This window comes from Protopterus annectens, chromosome 3.part1, assembly GCF_019279795.1.
Source record: "Protopterus annectens isolate FY-2018-M chromosome 3.part1, PAN1.0, whole genome shotgun sequence".
NCBI classification, from domain to species: Eukaryota; Metazoa; Chordata; order Ceratodontiformes; family Protopteridae; genus Protopterus; species Protopterus annectens.
The window spans coordinates 503890210-503910404 of NC_056732.1; the positions used below are offsets into that span (position 1 = coordinate 503890210).

The 20195-nt window shown below is 38.7% G+C and overlaps 1 protein-coding gene across 1 annotated transcript in view; it reads left to right on the forward strand.

The window, feature by feature from the left end:
* TG (thyroglobulin) overlaps positions 1 to 20195 on the forward strand; it is a 2464750-nt gene that overhangs the window by 976293 nt on the left and 1468262 nt on the right. Inside the window, exon 32 of the mRNA XM_044066937.1 lies at positions 11328 to 11439. Within this exon, the coding sequence (XP_043922872.1) occupies positions 11328 to 11439 (112 nt within the window). The remainder of the gene's footprint in view (positions 1 to 11327; positions 11440 to 20195) is intronic.

Below are 20195 nucleotides of genomic sequence, written 5' to 3' on the forward strand. Positions count from 1 at the left end.
TTTTTGTAACTTTGTTTTTAATACATTATTTATGATTTTCCAAATTCGTTGAAAGTGCTAACGGTCACAGTAGATATAGTTTAGATATGCAAGATCTTCTTTGCAGGCAGAACATACTGGTGAAACACTTCTACAAAATGTTGATAGTTTTCATAGGAGAGTGATATGCAGCATGAATAATGAAAAGCCATCATCTGCAGTGCCCCTTCCCACAATTCACTACAGCATATTACCCAAGAAACCTTTATCCATTAGTAATATGGGCTATCCAACACCCAGCTACTTTTAAATACCAAAAAAAAAACAAACAAAACTTGTTTTACTTGGCCCTGGCACCATTTCCATTACTTACCCCTCTAAAATACCTATCAAACAAGTCAACCACACCAAACTACTTGGAATCTCTATTGACCACAAACTATATTTTAGCAAACACATAGACTACATCACTTATCATACATACAGATACCTAGGTCTGCTCTACAAATGTTAAACCTTACCTAACTGACATAGAATAAAAGCAGATTGAACAAACATTACCTCTTCCAACATACCTCTCTTCTTCAACCACGTCAGTCAGCATTCTCGAAATCTGTCTACTCAGACTTGGAGGAAAAAGCATATAATAACATTGTAAAATTTGCAGTAAATGAGCCTCACCAAACTCATCATTGTATAATACATCATCACCTAAATTGGTTAGAACTGACGCATGTTTTAATAATCACCTTAAACCACACATAACTTATTTCAGAAAGAAACAAGAGTCCAGCACTTTCCTCGATCATTACACAATAGTTTCTCTTCAGACCCCTTAGATGTCTAAATCATAATATAATCCATTTACCCAAATCCAGAAATTACCATGGAGATTCTGGAAACTAAAAGTTTTGAATTTGGCAGCAAATAGCCAGGACATGGTGTCAGTGCCCAGTCCCCTTCTGATGAACCCAAGTTTGATGAGATTCTTGAACCCATAATACAGAAAGGGTCTTGGCCAACACCAAATCTCTCCTGAAAAAAAAATTATACAGGACATGTTTTGCTCCTGTCCCTCCTATGTCTTGGATGTCCACTCTTACTAGTCACTTCATCAACTTGATATTGGAAAGTTTGTGATGAGAACACAACATGGCTGAGCTTATCCCAAGGAAATGAGCTAAGATCCTCTGGTCTCCCGAGGGCAGACAGCTATTATGTAAGTCTTCTCTTGCAAATTCCATTGTGGAGGCAGCTGCCGCCATCTCAGGCCATGGATTATCTTGATAAGTTTTATTGTGCATTAAGTACATTCTGCATCCAAGCACTCTCTTACCTGACATACATGAAATGTTTTCAATGGGAACTAGATGAGAAAACATTAGATATGTTGAAGAAGCTGCTCCAATGTGACCTAAACCACAAATTAACAGTCCTAGATAATAACAATTGCAGCATATCATTGCACTCCATGTGGCTCAACCATAACATAGCAATGAATAGTGATGGCAGCTGTGTGTGGCATAAAAATGAGGAAGCATGCCTGGGTGTGGCTCTGTGGCTTTGTGAAATGTTTCAAGGCATCTTCCACCAGTGCTGCATATGATGGATTCCTCTTATTCGGACCTCAAGTAAAAGATAAGTTGCCAGGAAGGAGTAAGGGGAAGGCACTCACAGCTATGAAAGTGCCAACAGTTGCAGTAGATATAGTTTAGATGTACAAGATCTTCTTGTGAAACACTTGTACAAAACATTGATAGGTTTCATAGGAGACTGATATGCATCATGACTCATCAAAAGACATCATACTTTGTGATTCTTCAATCCTAAGTGGAGCTGCACTAGGGACAAGATGATTGCGAAGGATCTGTTGTTTTGAATACCCAGCTGTCAGCTTTTTGAGTAGAGTTTGAACAGAAATCCTTGAGGTTTGCAGCTCCAGTATGGCTCATTAGATAATGTAAGCTTTCTGATCAGTTCTAAAATAAAAAGAAGAAAAACATATGAATAGTGTACAATGCTAGAGATACATAAATAAATCCAAGTCATTAAAATAAGGAGTGGAGAGCTGGCTGTCAAAGAAGGAGAAGAAACAAAAAAAGAAGATAAGTGAGCATGGAGGATCTCAGCAAGAGAAAGCTGCCAGGTATGAGAAATGGCAAAAAGATTCCTCCTATGGCAAGAGTTTGTATGATGCAAGAGACCACCCCCACCACAGTCAGACTTACACATAATCCTTCAAAAATGCAAAAAATAAATAAATTTGATGCTTATTTGGAAAGTACCAATAAGAGGTGGTATAGGTCGTAATGGAACATTTGGATGGTTTCTCTGCACTCTAGAAGGAGAATGCAGCCCTCCAAGATAATATGGCAGACCTGGAAGGAAAATATGATGTACTGATGAAAAAACAAATATACTTTGAGGATCGATCATGGTGGAAAAAATCTGAATTATAGGGCTGCCAGAAAGGATTAATGGAACAGTCTGTGTGGCATTTCTTCAAAGGAACTTGGCAAGGTGGACTGTTCTCCCAGAGAGTTCACTAAGATTGGAAAGGGGGCCCATCGTTTTCATCTGAGAAGGTTGAATTGAAGGGGAGATAAGCCAAGACATAGTATTGCAAGAACTGAGACTTATGCAATGAAAAAAGTGCTATCCAAAATCTGGAAACCAGGGAAACGTGCTTGGTCAGTGAACAGCTGGTTTTCCTGGACAGTGATTAGTTGGTGGCAGCATCATAAAGAGTAAGCAACAGAAAGTAATATTTTGACTCTAGTGCTCAATGTACCTGAGACTGTCTTTCTGCCAAGAGGTAGAAAACTTTCCTAGACTACAAGGAACAAGAACATTTTTTAAGAGAGAGGGCAGGGAGGGAACACTTGATGATGACATCTGTGCAGAACAGGCTCAGACACAGATACACATGCCACTGGAGGAGACCATGCAAAGAGGCGTGAGACAGCCACATTGCCCAATCTTTGCAAAGGTTAGATATAAATATACTGGAGGTGTTTAACAAGATAAAGAAGGTGAGAAGGAACTAATTGTCTCCGCAGCAGCAAGTTCTTTGAATGACTAAAAACATAAGGATCATTTTGGGCATTGTAAAAGAACAAACAGTGCACTCTTAAGAAAAACAAATGTTTTTGTAGGGACTTGTGACTTGATCAGCCAATAGAAAATGGATTAAAAAAAGGAATATATGTGACAGGAGTGGAGTGGAAGAAGTTAGCCAAACTATTCAGCAGATACCAAGTTCATGTTATTTTAAAGGAAAAAAACTCATACTTGACAAGGAAGGCTTGAACCCTCTATGGGGATATCTTCTTACTGTGCTCGCAGCATATATCTTCCTGTGAAAGGGACAGTATAGGGAAGAATGTACTGGGAAAAAGTGTATATTGGTCACTGAAGGAAACGTAATGGTTACAGTAAATGAGAGACTAATAAAAAAGGACTGAGAGTTGAACAGGCAGTTAAATTTACTTATGATTACAGCTACTATTTTTTAGGCAGAAATAGTGTAGACAGTTTTTGCCTGGGAGCTGAAAATCTTACAATTTTTTCTTTACTTTCTATTAGTTTATGTGTGGTCATTGAACTGTTATAAAATATTCATTATGGCGAAACAAATGACTTAGTTGAACAGTATGGGAAAGTGTACATATTTGCTATTTACTTGTGCTAAAACTGGCGAAAACATTGACAGAGCAAAGTTCGGTCCAGAGGTCAAGTTATAGCCTAACCTCTCAGGAGGGGATGAAAACAGGCATATCTAAAAAAAAAAAAAAAAGTCACATAAGATATATCCCTGAAAGGGGGCAAAAGACAAGGGAGCCCCCTGAAGTTAGATGGGGGAAAGCCCTTGGCAGAAGATTTATGATGAATTGTTTAAAGGTAGTATAATGGAACGTGATGGGAAGGTTAATCTGGATAGGAGAAGGACACTCCCATTGACAGAGTTAGCCATTCAAGAGACTCATTTTAGGAAGAGGAATACAAAAGAATGTTCAACAAAAGGTGGGTAAAGGGGGCCTGCTCTTCTTACCAGGGAGTGAGGAAAAATGGTACAACAATACTGATAAAGACAGGATTTCATCTCAACATTCAAGATGGTAACAAGATGAAGAAGGTAGATATATAGCAATCAAGGGGTGGTTGGTAGGTAGGAAAATAACTCTGATTTCTTTATATTTACTCCCAGGCCCCTCTAAAAGGGAATGTAGGAAAATAATGTTAAAAGTGATACATTTGCAGAGGGGGTGATAATCTGTGTATGGGACTGAAAGCAATAATATCAACAGAGGATGTAAGCAAGGGGCCAAGAAAGAAAAGGACAACAAGGTCAGGTAGATATGTAATATTTATGCAGAAAAGAACAGGTAGATATGTAGCTAGGTATCCAAATAGTGTGGTTTTCTTGGACCTAGTAGATAAGGAGACAACACAGCAGGAGCACACATATGTCTCAGGAAAGTTAGGGACATCAGCCAGATTAGCAGGAGGTCAGATTTCAGTGTAAGATTTATGATGGACAAGATGGAAACCATTAGCAATGCTTCCTGATCACTCTCCGATTAGTGAGATGAGATGCTCATTAAGGATAGGTGTTTAGAGGCATTGAAGATGTCCTTTATATTAGCTGAAAAGTAAAGCCTTCAAATTAAGGTGCAGGTAGGTCATGTTGGATAAGATGCTGAAAGTGCAATTAGTGAGGATAGAGGGGGTGTTAGACTAACAGAGAAATGGGACCAGATTTAGGGTAATATAGTTCAGCACATAAAACAGTATTCTCAGACAGACTGGAGACATGCAAAAATGAAAATAGCAGTTACAAAGCTAAAGATTACGGAGTTGAAAGGCAGAATGGAAAGAGATAAGAGAATAGATGCAAATAATTAAAGGCTAAGAGGGAGGGCTGGAAAAACTGTTTTTTTTCCAAGACTCCCCAGAATAACAGAAAATTCTAATCATTAAGGCAGAAGCATGCAGAAAGCACCAGTGAATATCTTATGTTTTCAGACATGGGCTAAGCTAAGGACACCTCTCCCAGACATACTTGAAGAATTCAAGTTTTTCATGGTTTTACTCTGTAAATCCTGAGGCAGAATTATGGACAGGGTCGAAGGATCAACTATTGGAGGGCTTGGAGCTCCAAACTTAGACATTCCTCAAGCTGAAGAATTAGTTGCTCTTATTAGACAGGGGGAAATTAGCAATGTATTGTCCAGACAAGCTTCTGGAAATGCACCCTACTCTGAAGGACTACCATAGATCCTGTGGGAATAGTTGGGGGACCCCTGTATTACACTTTATGGACATCAAGGTGGTATCTGCATCTTGAAAGCAGGCAATAATCACAATTATACATAAAGGGAAGGATAGGGAGCTGCTGACCTCTTACAGGCAAATATCAAAACTGAAACATAATTATAAATAAACTATTTATGACAATCCTTGCAACTAGACTAACGGAATTTATTCCTTTGTTGAGGAACATAGATTAGGCAAGTTTTGTGGGTGGGGGGCAATAGACATTTGAGAATATAATAAGGGCCATGCTTTACTCAAAAATACTAAAAGCGAAGGGAAAAATCTGTCACTGGATTGTCAAAACCCTTCCAGTATCAAGGGATACCAGGCAGGTCTCCCCTCTGTCATTGATACTCTTTGCTCTCTATATAGAACCACTGGCAGAGCTCATTAAAACTGTTGCATCAGAAGCTATAGTATAGGAGAGTTGCAACACAAAATAGTCCTATATGTGGATGATATAGTGATCTTCCAAGAGGACTTGAGGGCAGACCTGGAATGTTACTATCATCTGCTAAAAAATGTTCAGAACAATTTCAGGATATAAGGTAAATATAAAGAAGACACATATTTTATACTCCACTATAGAGCTACAGGCAGGTTTTCAGAAGCAAATGTATGTCAAGTACTTGGAGTCTGGATAGGAGAGTCTTTGAAACAAGCTATGGAGAAGACATATAGTAAGGCATTGGAAATAACTAGGGGAGACATTCTGAGGTGGAAGCTCCTCTCACTCAGCCTGGATCAGAGGATATCTGCAATTATCTACTTTATCTTGCCCCCTTGTTTATATGGATTTCAAACATTACCTCAAGAGCTGCCTAAAGGGGTTTTATACTGAGTTTTTTTTTGGGGGGGAGCAAAGCATCAAGTCTCCTGTGATAGGAAAGTTATAGCATAGTAATAGAGTCGACTGAGTCTCCCACACCCAATATAGCATAGTAATAGAGTCGACTGGGTCTCCCACACCCAATATAGCATAGTAATAGAGTCGACCGGGTCTTCCACACTCAATATAGCATAGTAATATAGTCGACTGTGTCTCCCACACCCAATATAGCATAGTAATAGAGTCGCCTGGGTCTCCCACACCCACTATAGCATAGTAATAGAGTCGACTGGGTCTCCCACACCCAATATAGCATAGTAATAGAGTCGACTGGGTCTCCCACACCCAATATGGCATAGTAATAGAGTCAACTGTGTCTCCCACACCCAATATAGCATAGTAATAGAGTTGACTGGGTCTCTCACACCCAATATAGCATAGTAATAGAGTCGACTGGGTCTCTCACACCAAATATAGCATAGTAATAGAGTCGACTGGGTCTCTCACACCCAATATAGCATAGTAATAGAGTCGACTGGGTCTCCCACACCCAATATAGCATAGTAATAGAGTCGACTGGGTCTCTCACACCCAATATAGCATAGTAATAGAGTCAACTGGGTCTCCCACACCCAATTAGTTATTTCCTAGCTGCACAACTTGAAATATTTATAGCAATGCAGTTATTCCATTAGGTGGAAGAGTGTGGTGACTCAGCTTATAAATAGGATGGGAGACAGCAGATGAGGATATGGGATGGACTATTGGATATGCGTAGAATATATTCTCCACTGAAGCAGGTGGAAATAGCTGTTGGTAAACTATTAAACCCAAACAGATATAAAGCCATGGAGAAAGTATATTCTACCCAGTGGGAACTACTGGCTTGCAAAAAAAGAAGCTTGTAAAGGTTGGCAGAGAAAAGACACTAGAATAAAATATTGGGGACAATTAAGGAGTGGATCAGAATGGAAGACATGTGGAGCAATACAAGAGGAAACTGGTCTGATAGAGGGACATAGACTAGAATTAGTAAGTTTAAATCTGTCAGTGAGAAGGCAAGAGATGTACTCTGAAAAGGATATCCTAAAACCAAATATTGTAGACTTGCTAATCAAGAGTAGATCAGAGAATTTGTAACTAAAGAGAAGATGAGCTGGGCTCATAAAAGGATAAAGCAAATGGGTATTAAGTCTTTACTCATCTTGAAAGCAACATGGATGATGTGAGTTAAAAAGTTATGCCACAAAAAGCAGGAAGTTCGAAATCTTTACATGGAAATGCTCACATAAATATTTTTACATACACAATTTAGTATCTCTAAAATGTTCCCTAGGGTATCCTCAGACTGCTGGAGATGCAATAGACCGGCTAGCGGGGCACGAAATCATGTCTTCTGAGGTTGCTCAGATTTAGCGGGATTAAAAAATAAGGTACAAGAACATGGTCACTTGAATATTTGAGAAGGAAGTAAGCTTTATGGAAATGTTACCGGGGTTGGCACCAGTGGCTGCACTGACTCTGTCTGAGAGGAAGATATTACTCCTACATATGGTGGTATCTAAGAAGGACATCACAAAATGTTGGACATCATATAGGGTTCCAGAGATTTCAGTTGTAAGAGTGCTGATGGAGGAAATTCAGAAAAGAAAAAGGGCTGAGTTGAAGACAGCTTGTAAAAGTTGGCAGAGAAGCCAGTGCAGCAAGTGGATCTAATCGGTACAGCTACATGGCAAGACTGATAGAGAGGTCAGTAGTTGATAGCCGAAGGAAATGGACATATTAAGAGAGAGAGAGAGAGAGAGAGAGAGAGAGAGAAAAGAGAGATAGGCAGGATTGGAAGGGGAGAGAGGATTATTGGAGAAATGAAAATTGGGCACAAATATGTAGAACAGGATCGGCATTAGAATGTAAGAGCTGTTTTTGTAAAAGCACAAGTATATTTTATAAAAGTTATCTATATTTGATGAGAAAAACTCAGAGTGCCAGGGCTGCCCATAATATGTACTAAAAACAAAAACAGTCAGGGGACTCACAAGCTGTCAAAAAGTCAAAATCAAAATGAAATGACTGAATAAATGCACACACACAAATTTAATAATGATTTGTAAGTGCTTTTGTTCCTTTACTGGAACTTCATCAGGGAAACTATAAAATACAATTAAAACTCCTTAAATATAGCCCATTAAGATAACATAGTAATTTAACTCAATAGCCTTATATGGCTAGTGCTTCAGTCCTTTCCTTTTCCGAAACATTTAAAGTTTTCCTTGTCATTCATATTAGGAAAAACATCAAGCTTCCCATTTAAGCTGCCAAACATGTTTTTTCCAATTAAGTTTCTGCATCAAACCTACCATCAACATTTTTAACCTGCTCTATTATAGAAAACACAAATTTATCCATGTTCACGTGTTATTTTTACACTTTAATACATATTTTCCTAATGCATTGGTAGTATCTAATATTTCAAATGCATGCAAATGCTTATGTATTCTGTGGTAGAACTCCCTCACACTTCTTCCCACATAAAATGCCTCACAACATAAACTATAAACTTAGATTTGCAATTGTAACTAACAAAAATGCTAACATCAGCCTTTCTACTAATAATAGAAACTGATGTCCACTCTTTCACATACCTACAGTAGCTGCATGCTAAACATTTATACATGCCAGAATTACTTCTATTACCACTATGAGAAGAAATGCTGAGTCCTGACTGGAAGATGTTTTTGAGATTGCTTCCTCTTTTTTATAAAACAAGGCTCTTCACCAGTCCATTTACATATATCTGGAACATTTGTTAAAAAGCTCCAATTATTTTACTACTTTTTTAATACTGTACTATCTATTGAATTAATTAATAACAAGGCTATATTGTAATCCTTTACATTTTCCTCCATCTCTTCATTATCCCTCAGAAGAGGCATTCTTTATATATTCTTTCCACTAAATCATTAGGATCGTATCTGTAACATTTTTTTTTTTGATTAATGATAAACTCTCTGTTTCATAATAAGCTTTATCATCAGTTAACTACTGGCTCTGATGAACTGCCTATTAACAATATTCTTTTTTAAACATTTTGGATCTGTACTCTTAAAATGCACGTTACTTTGCACATTATCCTTCTTATGAATCTTAACAGTCAAAAATGCATTTTCTTTGTAAACTATTAAATCAAGGAAATTGACAGAAGGACTCTTGTACTTAAAAGTAGAACTTTAAAAGTTAATAACACAGTTTAAATATTGAATAAACAATTATCAAATCATTTTAATTCCCTCTCCATAAAATAAATATATCATCAATAAAACATTTATGAACAACAATTTGCTTGAAAAAAAAAAACAGAATTATCTTTTGCAGCTGGGCATATACAAGTTAGTGTAACCATAGCAATACCCATCACTATTCCATTTAACTGCTTGAAAAACTGCAAATCAAATTGGTGACACAGTGGTTCAGTGGTTAATGTTGTCACCCCACAGCAACAGGTTCTCTTGTTTGATTCTCAGCTGAGATGCCTTTTGTGTGGAGTCTGCATGTCCTCTCTGCATTTGCGTGGGTTTCCTATGGGTACTTTTGTTTCATCCCACATTCTAAAGACATGCATCTGGAGCATTTCTCCCTCGGTCTCCACTGAAAATAGGCTCTGTTCTAATCAGACTTTCCTGGTCAACAAATGATAAAAAAATTCAAAATAATTAAATGATCTGTACTGAGAAGTAGTTTATAGTTTACAAGAATATGGCATCTTGCTGTACAACTCCAATTCTTCTAAATTTGGTATCACTGTATACAAGGAAACAATGTCTGCAACTACCAAGAAGTCTGCCTCTTTCACTTTTGCATTGGAAATGCTTTGTATAAAATCAAAGGAGACTTTGACAAAAGCCTCATTCATTACTACTAGTTTCTGTAGGAAGTTATCAACGCAAATTGGCATTGACTTTGTTTTATTACCCTGACTAGCTACGATTGGTCTAAAAGGAGGATCAACCAAATGTTTATGTATTTTAAGTAGTCTGAAGTTGTATGACCTTAGAATAGGTTATTTAAGTTAAAAAGGTATAGAGGGCTTGCACCCCTACTTACCCAGGGTTTTGGATTTGAACTTTTTTTATTTTTATTTATTTTTTTTGTTTAAAAGCAAATCAGTTTCACTTAGCAAATGTATCAAGATTTTTCAAAGAGTAATATGAATATGATCTACTCATCACTCATTAGACCCATTATAGAGTACAACGCCCCTTTTGGTATGTACCTCACAAGACATCTACAACAACTGGAAAGACCACAGAAATACCTCACAAAGAGGATTACTGGCCTCAAACACATGCCCTATGCAGTCCATCTCAAATAACTACAGCTTTACTCCATCGTGTATCGCGTACACAGGGGCGATGTCTGCCTAACATACAAAGCTATGTCAAACCCAGAGCTGTTGGACATGCTCCACTTAAAGAAATCCCAATCCCTCCGAGCTACATGCTCTAGGAACCTAAACTTTGTCACCACAATAAACAGAACATGCTGGAGGGATAGATTCCTGTCCCAGAGACTTCCCATACTCTGGAACAGACTACCTATCTATGTCAAACAGAGCTCCTCATTAGCACTCTTCAAGAAAAATCTTGATGATTGGATGGGAAATGGGAAATTCACCCCGGGGATCACTTCTGTGGCTCTGCTCAACAGGGGCACAGGAAAATAATTTTCTTGGGTGGCGAAAGCCAGGGTACATTTTTGGCTAGGCTTGTATGGGCCCTAGGGCCGATAGCCTAGTACCTACCTATGAACCTATGACTCAGAAATTACATTGAAAGATCATGTGTAACAACACCCAACTCAGACGCACACACACACACACACACACACACACACACACACACACACACACACACACACACACACACACACACACACACACACACACACACACACACACACACACACACACACACACACACACACACACACACCTCTTATGAAATGAAGAAATGTACAAGAAGTTAAGGATAAAGTGGAAAAGACAGTAGTGAAAAATAATACTTCATATTAAGATTCACTATACAGCTAACAAGAATTGCTTGTAACAAACTAATACTACAGTGTGTGAAATGCAGCTACTAAGATGATGCAATATGAAATGTTCTTATTATTGTTTTTTTAATTATTATTTTTGCTAATTATATAGTTGCCTTAGAAGGAAAAGTAAAGAACTTTTATAATCGACTTCCATTCCAAAAGTTAAACGGAGTCGTAGTGAGAAGTGTGATAAACATGACTGGAAAGGACGTGTCTGATGGGTAAGAGATTATTTTGACTTTTAGTACAAAAATACTTTATTGGTAACACAGCAGTAATAATTAAACAGCATTAATGAGTTGTGTAGTTTTCTGTTTAGTAAGGTTCATTCAGTTAAGCACTAGAATTCTAAGTAAATCTGTAAGTCATTGCTTTCTGCTGAACAGATTTCAACTTCAAGTTCACCTTCAGCTTCAAGTTTTTTTCCCCAAGGGCTTGAACCTAAGCAATCTTCAAATACAATGTATCTATCTATCTATCTATCTATCTATCTATCTATCTATCTATCTATCTACACACATATCAGTAAAATGGATTTAAACAACAAAACCAAAAAAAAGAGAGAACATTGTAGGCAATCATGATTGAGCAAAAGTCAATCAAAACCTCACTTCAACACAAGACTTTAAGGAGTGTTTGAACATTCCCATTGTTTGAGACCCTCAGAAATAACAAGGCAGTAGATTCCTGAGGTGTAGACCTTGGTGTATATATGATCAAGCTACTAATAACCCCTGGAATGCAGAATGCATGGACAGGATCAACTGACTATAGCTCAGCACATTATACAGATAGGGGACCCCAATGTCCTGAGACAGGTAAACTATAATTAGAGCTTTATAGGCAATACATGACCTGAGTGAAAGCCATAGCAATCCCCACAGAGATAGTGTAATGGGATAGGACTTTGTGACCCCATTTAGTAGCTGGCTTGCATAATTCTGCACAAGCTGTGGGTGACCAAGTTCTGAATTCAGAAACCCCAGGTACAAAGAGTTGTAGTACAGACAGGAGCAGAATAGGGAAATCAGCAGTGAAATAAGGTGATTGGCTATAGTGAAGTTTTTAACTAAAAAGAGGAAGATTTTGATAGTTGCTGAGATCTAATCTCTAAACATTAGCCTGTCATTAATAATCACTCCCACATCATGTACCGTGAACACAAGTTACAGTTCATCCTCTACAGCAGCTTATGTTGAGAAGAAAAACTGGAGCTGAACAATCTGTATGTGTGGCCTTAATATCCATAACCATTGTCTTGGAATGTTTCAAAAACTTTCCTTAAACTGGAGGGTTTGACTCAGTGGAAGATCTGTGTGGGGTGGGGGGTGAAATGGCTGATACCAGGTTGACTTCCAGCAGAGAATCAGCCCAATTAAATAAAATTCCTATTTTAACTACACTGAGAATGCTCCATTATGTAGTGTAATAGACTCCTTACTATGACCACAGGGGTGCCAGAAAAGAGTAGTGGGATGTCTCACTGAAGGCGTTTGCTGGATGGGCTAGTGGAGCAAATGATTGCGGCCACTTCTACTTCCAGGAGGATGGATTAATGTTTTTAGCAATGCCAGGGCACCCATACCTGAAAATGTATTGCAAAGTTCCTGATGTGTAAAATGATAACACTAAGAGGAGGGATGTGCAGATACTTAGTGACTGAACATTTGTCCCTTTCAAAATCATATCTCCTTGCATTAATAACAAATGTTTACCTGGTTGCTGTATGATTGCCCCTCCCTGTCTTTCCTCCTCAATGAAAGATCATGGATCCATGAGGGATGGTGTCAAACCAGCAGTGGAGGTATCCCACCACCAAAGTAGAACCCTCTTTACTCACAGGCAATATTGACTGAGCATTAAAATGTATGCATATACATGCAGGCACACACATCACACTGTACCTGCAAATATTTCAATACATTAAGTATACTAACCAACAATTCACTTAAAGCTTCCCATTAAAATACAAGAAGAATCCAACCCAGAAATGAGGCAGTATTTTTTATTTATTTATTTATTTATTTATTTAAATTTGTTCACCGGGAGTGTCCGACTGGACATAGGTCCATTTTCAGCGGAGGCCCGGGGAGAAAAGCTCCACAGTAAAATAAACAGACAGTAGTTACATTGGATTACATAGCGATTAACAATTTAACATAGCAATTACTTACAACATATTTACAGATGAAGAACATAGTACATCAGTAGACAACTAGAATCTTTATCTGTGAAGTACATAACAGACATTAACAAATGTTACAATGAGAAGTTCCTGCTGTATAATAAGTACTAGGCTTATGAGCATCTGAGCTTGCTATAATCAAGGTAGTTAGTGGAGTGGAAAGAAAGGTAGTGGTTGGATGGGGTGGATGATATTAGAGTGGGAGTTGCAAGGGCATAGCCAGCATGTTTTTAGGTGCGCTTTTAGTAAAGTTTTGAAGTGGGTGCATGATGGTACGGAGGTAATTGTGGGTGGAAGTGAGTTCCATAACTTGGCTATGGCGCAAGAGAATAGTGCTTCACCAGCAGAGTTATTGGCTTTAGTGATCTGCAAGTGATTTTTGTTGCTGGATCTTAGTGGTCTGGTGGTGCGCTAGGGTTGGAGTAGATTCTGGAGGGATGGGACATTTAGTGGACGGTTTACTAGTTTGTGGGCGAATGAGAGTTGATACCACTGAAGGAGTTGAAGGAGTTCAAGCCAGCCCAGTTCAGCAAGTGAGAGACAGTGGAGACTACGGTAGGATGCCCCTCTGGCGAATTTGGCGATTTTGTTGTAGCAGGTCTCTAGCTTGTTTAGATCACATTGCCTTAGGTTGGTATATATTGGAGAGGCATAAGTAGGGTGGAGATAAGGTGGGAATTTGCTATTGAAATCTTTGCTGCTTTGATGAGAAATTGCTTATTTCTGTATAACGCTCCTAGTTTTTTGTGGACTTTTTTTATGGTCATGGATATGTGAATGTCAAATTTTAGTTTATTGTCTATTTCCACTCCTAGCAATTTGGTGTGTTCAGTTGGGTATATAGTGGTGTATTTTGCTGTGATGTTAAAGTGAGAGTTGTTTTGAGTATGTTTGGTGGGTTGGAAGATGAGTATTTTAGTTTTGTTTGGGTTGAGTATTAATTGGGCATCGGATAACCATGTTTCAACAGAGGAAAAGGCTTCCTGTGTGACTTTTTGCAGTTTGGGTAGGGACTGAGCTGAGCAGAGTCATCTGCGTATTGTATGAGTGTGCCATGTTTGGTGGCAGAGGCTAGATTATTGGTGTAAACAGAGAAGAGTAGGGGTCCAAGGATGGATCCTTGGGGAACCCCTATGGAGACAGGTAGTTGGGGAGATATGTCATTCTGCCATACAATGGATTGTTGGCGGTCAGATAGGTAACTCTGAAACCAGTTGGTGACTGATTGTGAGAAGGATAGGTTATTGAGGACAGAGATAAGTTGTTTGTGTGGGACCATGCCAAATGCTTTAGATAGGTCTAGGAAAGTAGTAGAGGAGAGATAGCCATTGTTTTTATGCTAGTGTTAGTAAAGGAGAGTAAGGCAGTGGTGGTGCTATGGTTTGGTCGGAAACCATGCTGAATACTGGAAAGGAGGTTGTTAGTAAGTAGGTAGTCTGAGACCTGAGAGTGTATGCATCTCTCTAGTATTTTGGAGAGTGGAGAGAGAATAGCTATGGTGCGGTAATTGGTTAATTCTGTGGAGGGTCTGCCTTTGTGGAGGGGAATTATATGTGATACTTTCCACAGTGTGGGAACATAACTTTCTGACAGTGATCGGTTAATCAAGATGGATACTGGGTAGGCCAGAGTATCAGCTGCGATTTGTAGGTATTCACTTGGGAGGTTGTCTGCTGCTAATTTGGTGGGTTTAAGTTTAGTTAAGAGTTTTTTTTATGTTGGAGGTAGGTACAGGAGAAAAAGAGAAGGCAGTGGGGAGATTACTAGTTGAAGGTGTGGGTTGGAGGGGAGGGGGGTTGTGCTGTTTAGCTAGTGATAGTATGGTTTGGGTGAAGTGTGTGTTGAATGAGGTAGCAATATTTTCTGAGGAGTGAGGGATGTTAGGAGGAGGGGTACTGACTTTACCTGGGTGGAGGATGGAGTTTATGGAGGACCAGAATTGTTTGGGGCTGTGTTGTGAGGAATCTAGGGCAGACTGGTAGTATTGGAATTTGTCCTGTTTTATTAGCTTTTTGACTCTATTGCGTAGTTCTAGGAATTTCTGTCGAGCTGAGGGGTTTTGGTTTTGCCAGTGCTCCCAGGCTTTATCCCTGTTTTTCATTTCTGACTTAGTGGTTTTCTGTAGCCATGGGGAGGGTTGTGCTTTGGTTCTGGAAAATCTTATGGGGCATGGTAATTAAGGATGTTCAGGAAGGTAGTATTAAAAATTCAACTCGTCATCTAGACTGAGGTACTTTAGAGGATGCCAGTTACATTCTTTGAGGGATGAGATGAATGTGAGTGGGTTAAAGTTTAGTTTTTTACGTATTTGACGGTAGATGACAGGTTTAGCTTGGTATAGGTATTTTTGAGTAGGAATGTTGGGGAGTGATCACTGAGGCTATCTGATAAGCAGCCTGTTATATATGACTGGAGGCTCTTACTGACTAGTATCCAATCCAGGGTAGTGTGCTTGCTGGAGTTTTTATTTATCCTGGTTGGTGACTGGACTAGTTGGGTGAAGCCATGAAGGTGTACATGATGGGCTGGATTGTTGCCAGAACAGGATTGCCAGTCAATATTGAAATCACCTAAGATGATAGTTTCTTGGGGGAGATGGTGGGTAGACCAGCTGAGGAGGTTTTCTAGTGGAGGGATGTTTTGGCCAGGTGGGAAGTAGCATCCAATTATGTTGATGGTTTTGTTTTGGTTAATTTTGAGGTTGGTATATATTATTTCTTCATTGCCTATTTGTGGAGCTGATGATTTTAAGATCTGGATGTTTAGATGCTGTTTAAATATTATAGCTACACCACCTCCTTTTGTTTAGCGGTCTACTCTTAGTATGCCGTAACCTGTAGGGAGTATTTGCTCACTGGTAATGTGAGGTTTTAGCCAGGTTTCTGTCAGGATGACTATATCTGGGGAGTACAAGTCTATGGTGGCATGGAGTTCATGGACTTTGTTGGATATACTTCTAATATTTAGGCTTAGTAGAAGGAAGTCACTTGGGTTTCTATTGGCTGTAATATGGGAGAAGTTGTGGTTTCTAGTCTGATTATGAGGATTGGGGTTGGAGATGGTAGGGCCAGGGTTGGGGTGGATGTATCCACTTAGGGCTAGTTTTGATATGCATGAGATTATTAGTTTTCTCAGTTTTTGAATGTGTTTGTTTATAAGGGGAAACTTTATGATTGTGCTCTGTGGGTAATAGGTATGGTGGGAGGGTTACTATGTTAAGTTGTAGGGATGCTTTATGTTTGAGTAATATAGTTGGTAGAATATGTGGGGGTGCATAGGGATGGTTCTTGAGCTGGTGGGAGGGGAGCTGAGTGTGGGTGAGACATGAGTGGTGGTGTGAGTAGTAGTACAGTGGTAGTGGTTGAGTGGGGGAATGATGGAGCTTTGGTAGGATGTAAGATATGCAAGGAGAGTGCATGCAGTGAGCATAGGAAAGGTATGCTTGTACATGTTAGTTGAGGAGGTGTGATAGTAAAGGGAAGATGGAGGAGGTAGTGTTGGGTTAGCGCTGTGGTTGGCTGTTGGAAAGATGGGAAGGGTTTGAGTGCAATAAAGGTGGGACCACTGGGGGTGGGAGGGGATAGTAGGCAGGGTGGGGAGCGAAGCGGGTAGAGACCCTGTTAGTTGCTCATATGAGAGGGCTGGAAACTATCACAAAGCAAAGACAAGTATGTGTTAAGAAACAATCACAATTGACCAAGGACTGTAAACTGTAAGTCATTTCTTAATTTCTCAGGTGGAAAAACAGGATAACCTTGTATCAGTAGGCTACTGTGGTCATAGTTTAAATTAACAAACACACAGTATTGATCAGTTATGGATACTATTTGCTAACAGAAGGGAATAAGAGAAAGTGGAAGATGTGTGTGTGTGTGTGTGTGTGTGTGTGTGTGTGTGTGTGGTGGGGGGGGGGGCAGCTGCTTACAAGCCAAAGCAGAGTGCTCTCCAGGGGAAAATGAATATGCTATTCATTATCATCACTTCTTACTTCTCCCTAGCAACATAGTAGCAGTCCATGGTTGCTCATTCAATCACTTGAACTTGATTGCTCAGAGCAACCATATCTCAGAATTTAGCCATTGACCTCTAACTACTCTGCTAGAAATGCCAGTAGGAGCAGATGTTCAAATCTTCAGTGGCAATTTTATTTATCTGGTATTATTGGAATAACATGTGCTGATAGGATATCAGCTGTATATGTGGTTAATGGTGACAATTCATGCTTCCTACAACAGTGATCCATTATTTTTTATGTTTATTTTATTACACCAGTCTAGGTAGGTGGCACAGTATATTGGAGCAGCAAGTTGAGATATGTCACTGTGGACTCTATTTATTTTCCTTCAAAGAGGATAGACATCTGCTCAAGGACTAAAAATGAAGGATGGCTGGTGTGGAGGCAGACTGTGTGAAAGCAAATGGAAATCATTTGATCACTGTTAGATAATCATTGCTACATTTTATCAGGGTAGGGAGTACATTCATATGAGTGCAGAAGTTGAAATTTATTGCCAAACTCAGTATGTTTCTACTTTTATTAAAGTTACAAATCCAATAATAGTAATACATTTTATAGAGCATGTAGAGGTTAGACAAGGGGTGGCAGCCTGTGTGTGGAAAAAGAATTCAGGTTACATTATCACTGTTAGATGAATGTTGATAACACTTCCCAGAAACTGGCAGTTTATATGTCTGAGTGTGACACTTTAAAATTTAATTACTGAGGACATTTTTCTTTCAGTCTGATCTATCAGGCATCCAACGGTCAAACAGAATGTAGGAATTCCTAGGGTAAGAGGTGAGGAAACAGACTTTGAAAATAAAGAAGCATTACATACTTGATCATGATTAAACAATCATTGATATGGCCAGCAGAAAGGAGTGGATACTGTGGGTTCGTGACTATAAGAACAGCAAGTTGTAATTTATTACTGTGACCATTACTTGTTTAACTTTCATTACATTGAAGCTATGCATAGAAAGTGGCTATATTTTGTATGGTACAATCACTTTTTCTGAAAGCTCAGGGCAATTACGTGATTAGTGTTAAATGAACAGTGATATTGGTTGCTGGAATTATTGTATGTGTCTGAGAGAATAAGTTGAAATATATTATTGTAGCCAATGTTTCTTTGACTTTTATCACAATCAGATGACAGGTATGAAAATATAAAGTAGCTGTCTTTTGAAGTAAGCAGATGATGTGTAGAAGCAAACAGCAATAACAAGATCACTGTCAGTCTTTGACATGGCTAGTCAGGAGTGTGGCACATGTATCTGAAAGCAACATATTAAATACATTATAGTAAGTATTATTTATTTCACTTTTTCACAGTCAGAGATCAGATGTATGCAGAGAGTGTTTATCTTTTTGAGGGGTAGCTGTATTTGAAAACAAAAGGCAGCTACTTAATCATCATTACTGATATGGCTTGGTGGCAATATATGTATGTCTGAGAAAACAGGCCGAAATGTATTACAGTAGACATTATTTCTTTCACTTTCATCTCAACCATATATCAGTGTTATAGACAGAAAGTAGGTATTTTAGGTGGCACATAGTCTTTGTTTAAAAACATAGGTTAGTTACTTTAATACTGTTGCATAATTAATGATGTGATTTGTTGGTCGGCATATTAACACTAAGCTGACTTGAAATCCCTGAAGGCAGACGAGCAGTTTTAGATACATTTTGTATCAGAGTATAGTTTTGTCATTTCCTGAAAGTTATATTAACAAGTCTTAAAGAGGAACTGACATATGGTCTTTTTTCATAGGTACCAAGTGTAGGGTTTCTTATTTTCCTCAGCTCTGTAGCATAGAGAAATGAAGTTCCATCTGTAGCTAAGATAACCAAAGAGTGAATAGCAGGTCTGGCACTGTAAGAGCAGGGTGGAGTAGAGTATGTTTGAGTGAGTGACTGACAGTGGCTCGCACATTCTGGGGGTTGGAACTGGTAGCATCTGGTTGGCCAGTTGCCAACATGACAATGGAGGCTACAATCAGAGACATTGGGCGTGGCATCCCCAGTAATGTGATGGTAGTCCTTATTGGCCTAACAAGAAATACTTTCACTGCAGGTATGCTAGTGAGACCACAAACTGCTGCTGCTGTGACTAACTGGATGATGGTTCCCCAATATCTCTTGTATTCATAACAGGGATACTCAATATATCAGAACAAATTATATGAAGATTGACACAAGGAGGCTTAATGGTCAACAGAAAGGCAAAAAGCATTCAAAGGAAGTAGGTTTTCACATTCATTTTACTATCATAGTCTAGATTATTACATTTTCCATAATTTCCATTATAGGTAGGTAGATGTCCTGCTTAGTGTGGGAGTGAAGCACATGCCCAGTATATATCTGTATTTGTTGTCATTATATCAGAAGTACAAAGCCCATATATTTCATTGTCTAAAGTTTTGTGAATGCATCTTTGGCATCATCATTACTACTTATGTAGAAAGGGAAAAGATGTGGATGTTTAATACAGCCTGAAGCTCCAACGAAACCCTAAAAGGATAATATTGGGTATAGTTTGTATCTGAGTATCCCATTGCCATTCCTTGAATGTTTTGTCAAAAAGTCTCAAAGGATACTCATATCAACTTGTATAGTTTGATACCAATTTTTTGTGCTACATTATAAACAGTTTCCATTAGGTATAGTTGTATGTCTTCTTCGCACTGTGGGGAATAGAACCTATATCCAGAATATAGTTTTGCTGGGTTTTAATTATATAAGAATTAAAACAAATCCAATATCTTATCTGACAAATCAAGACATCT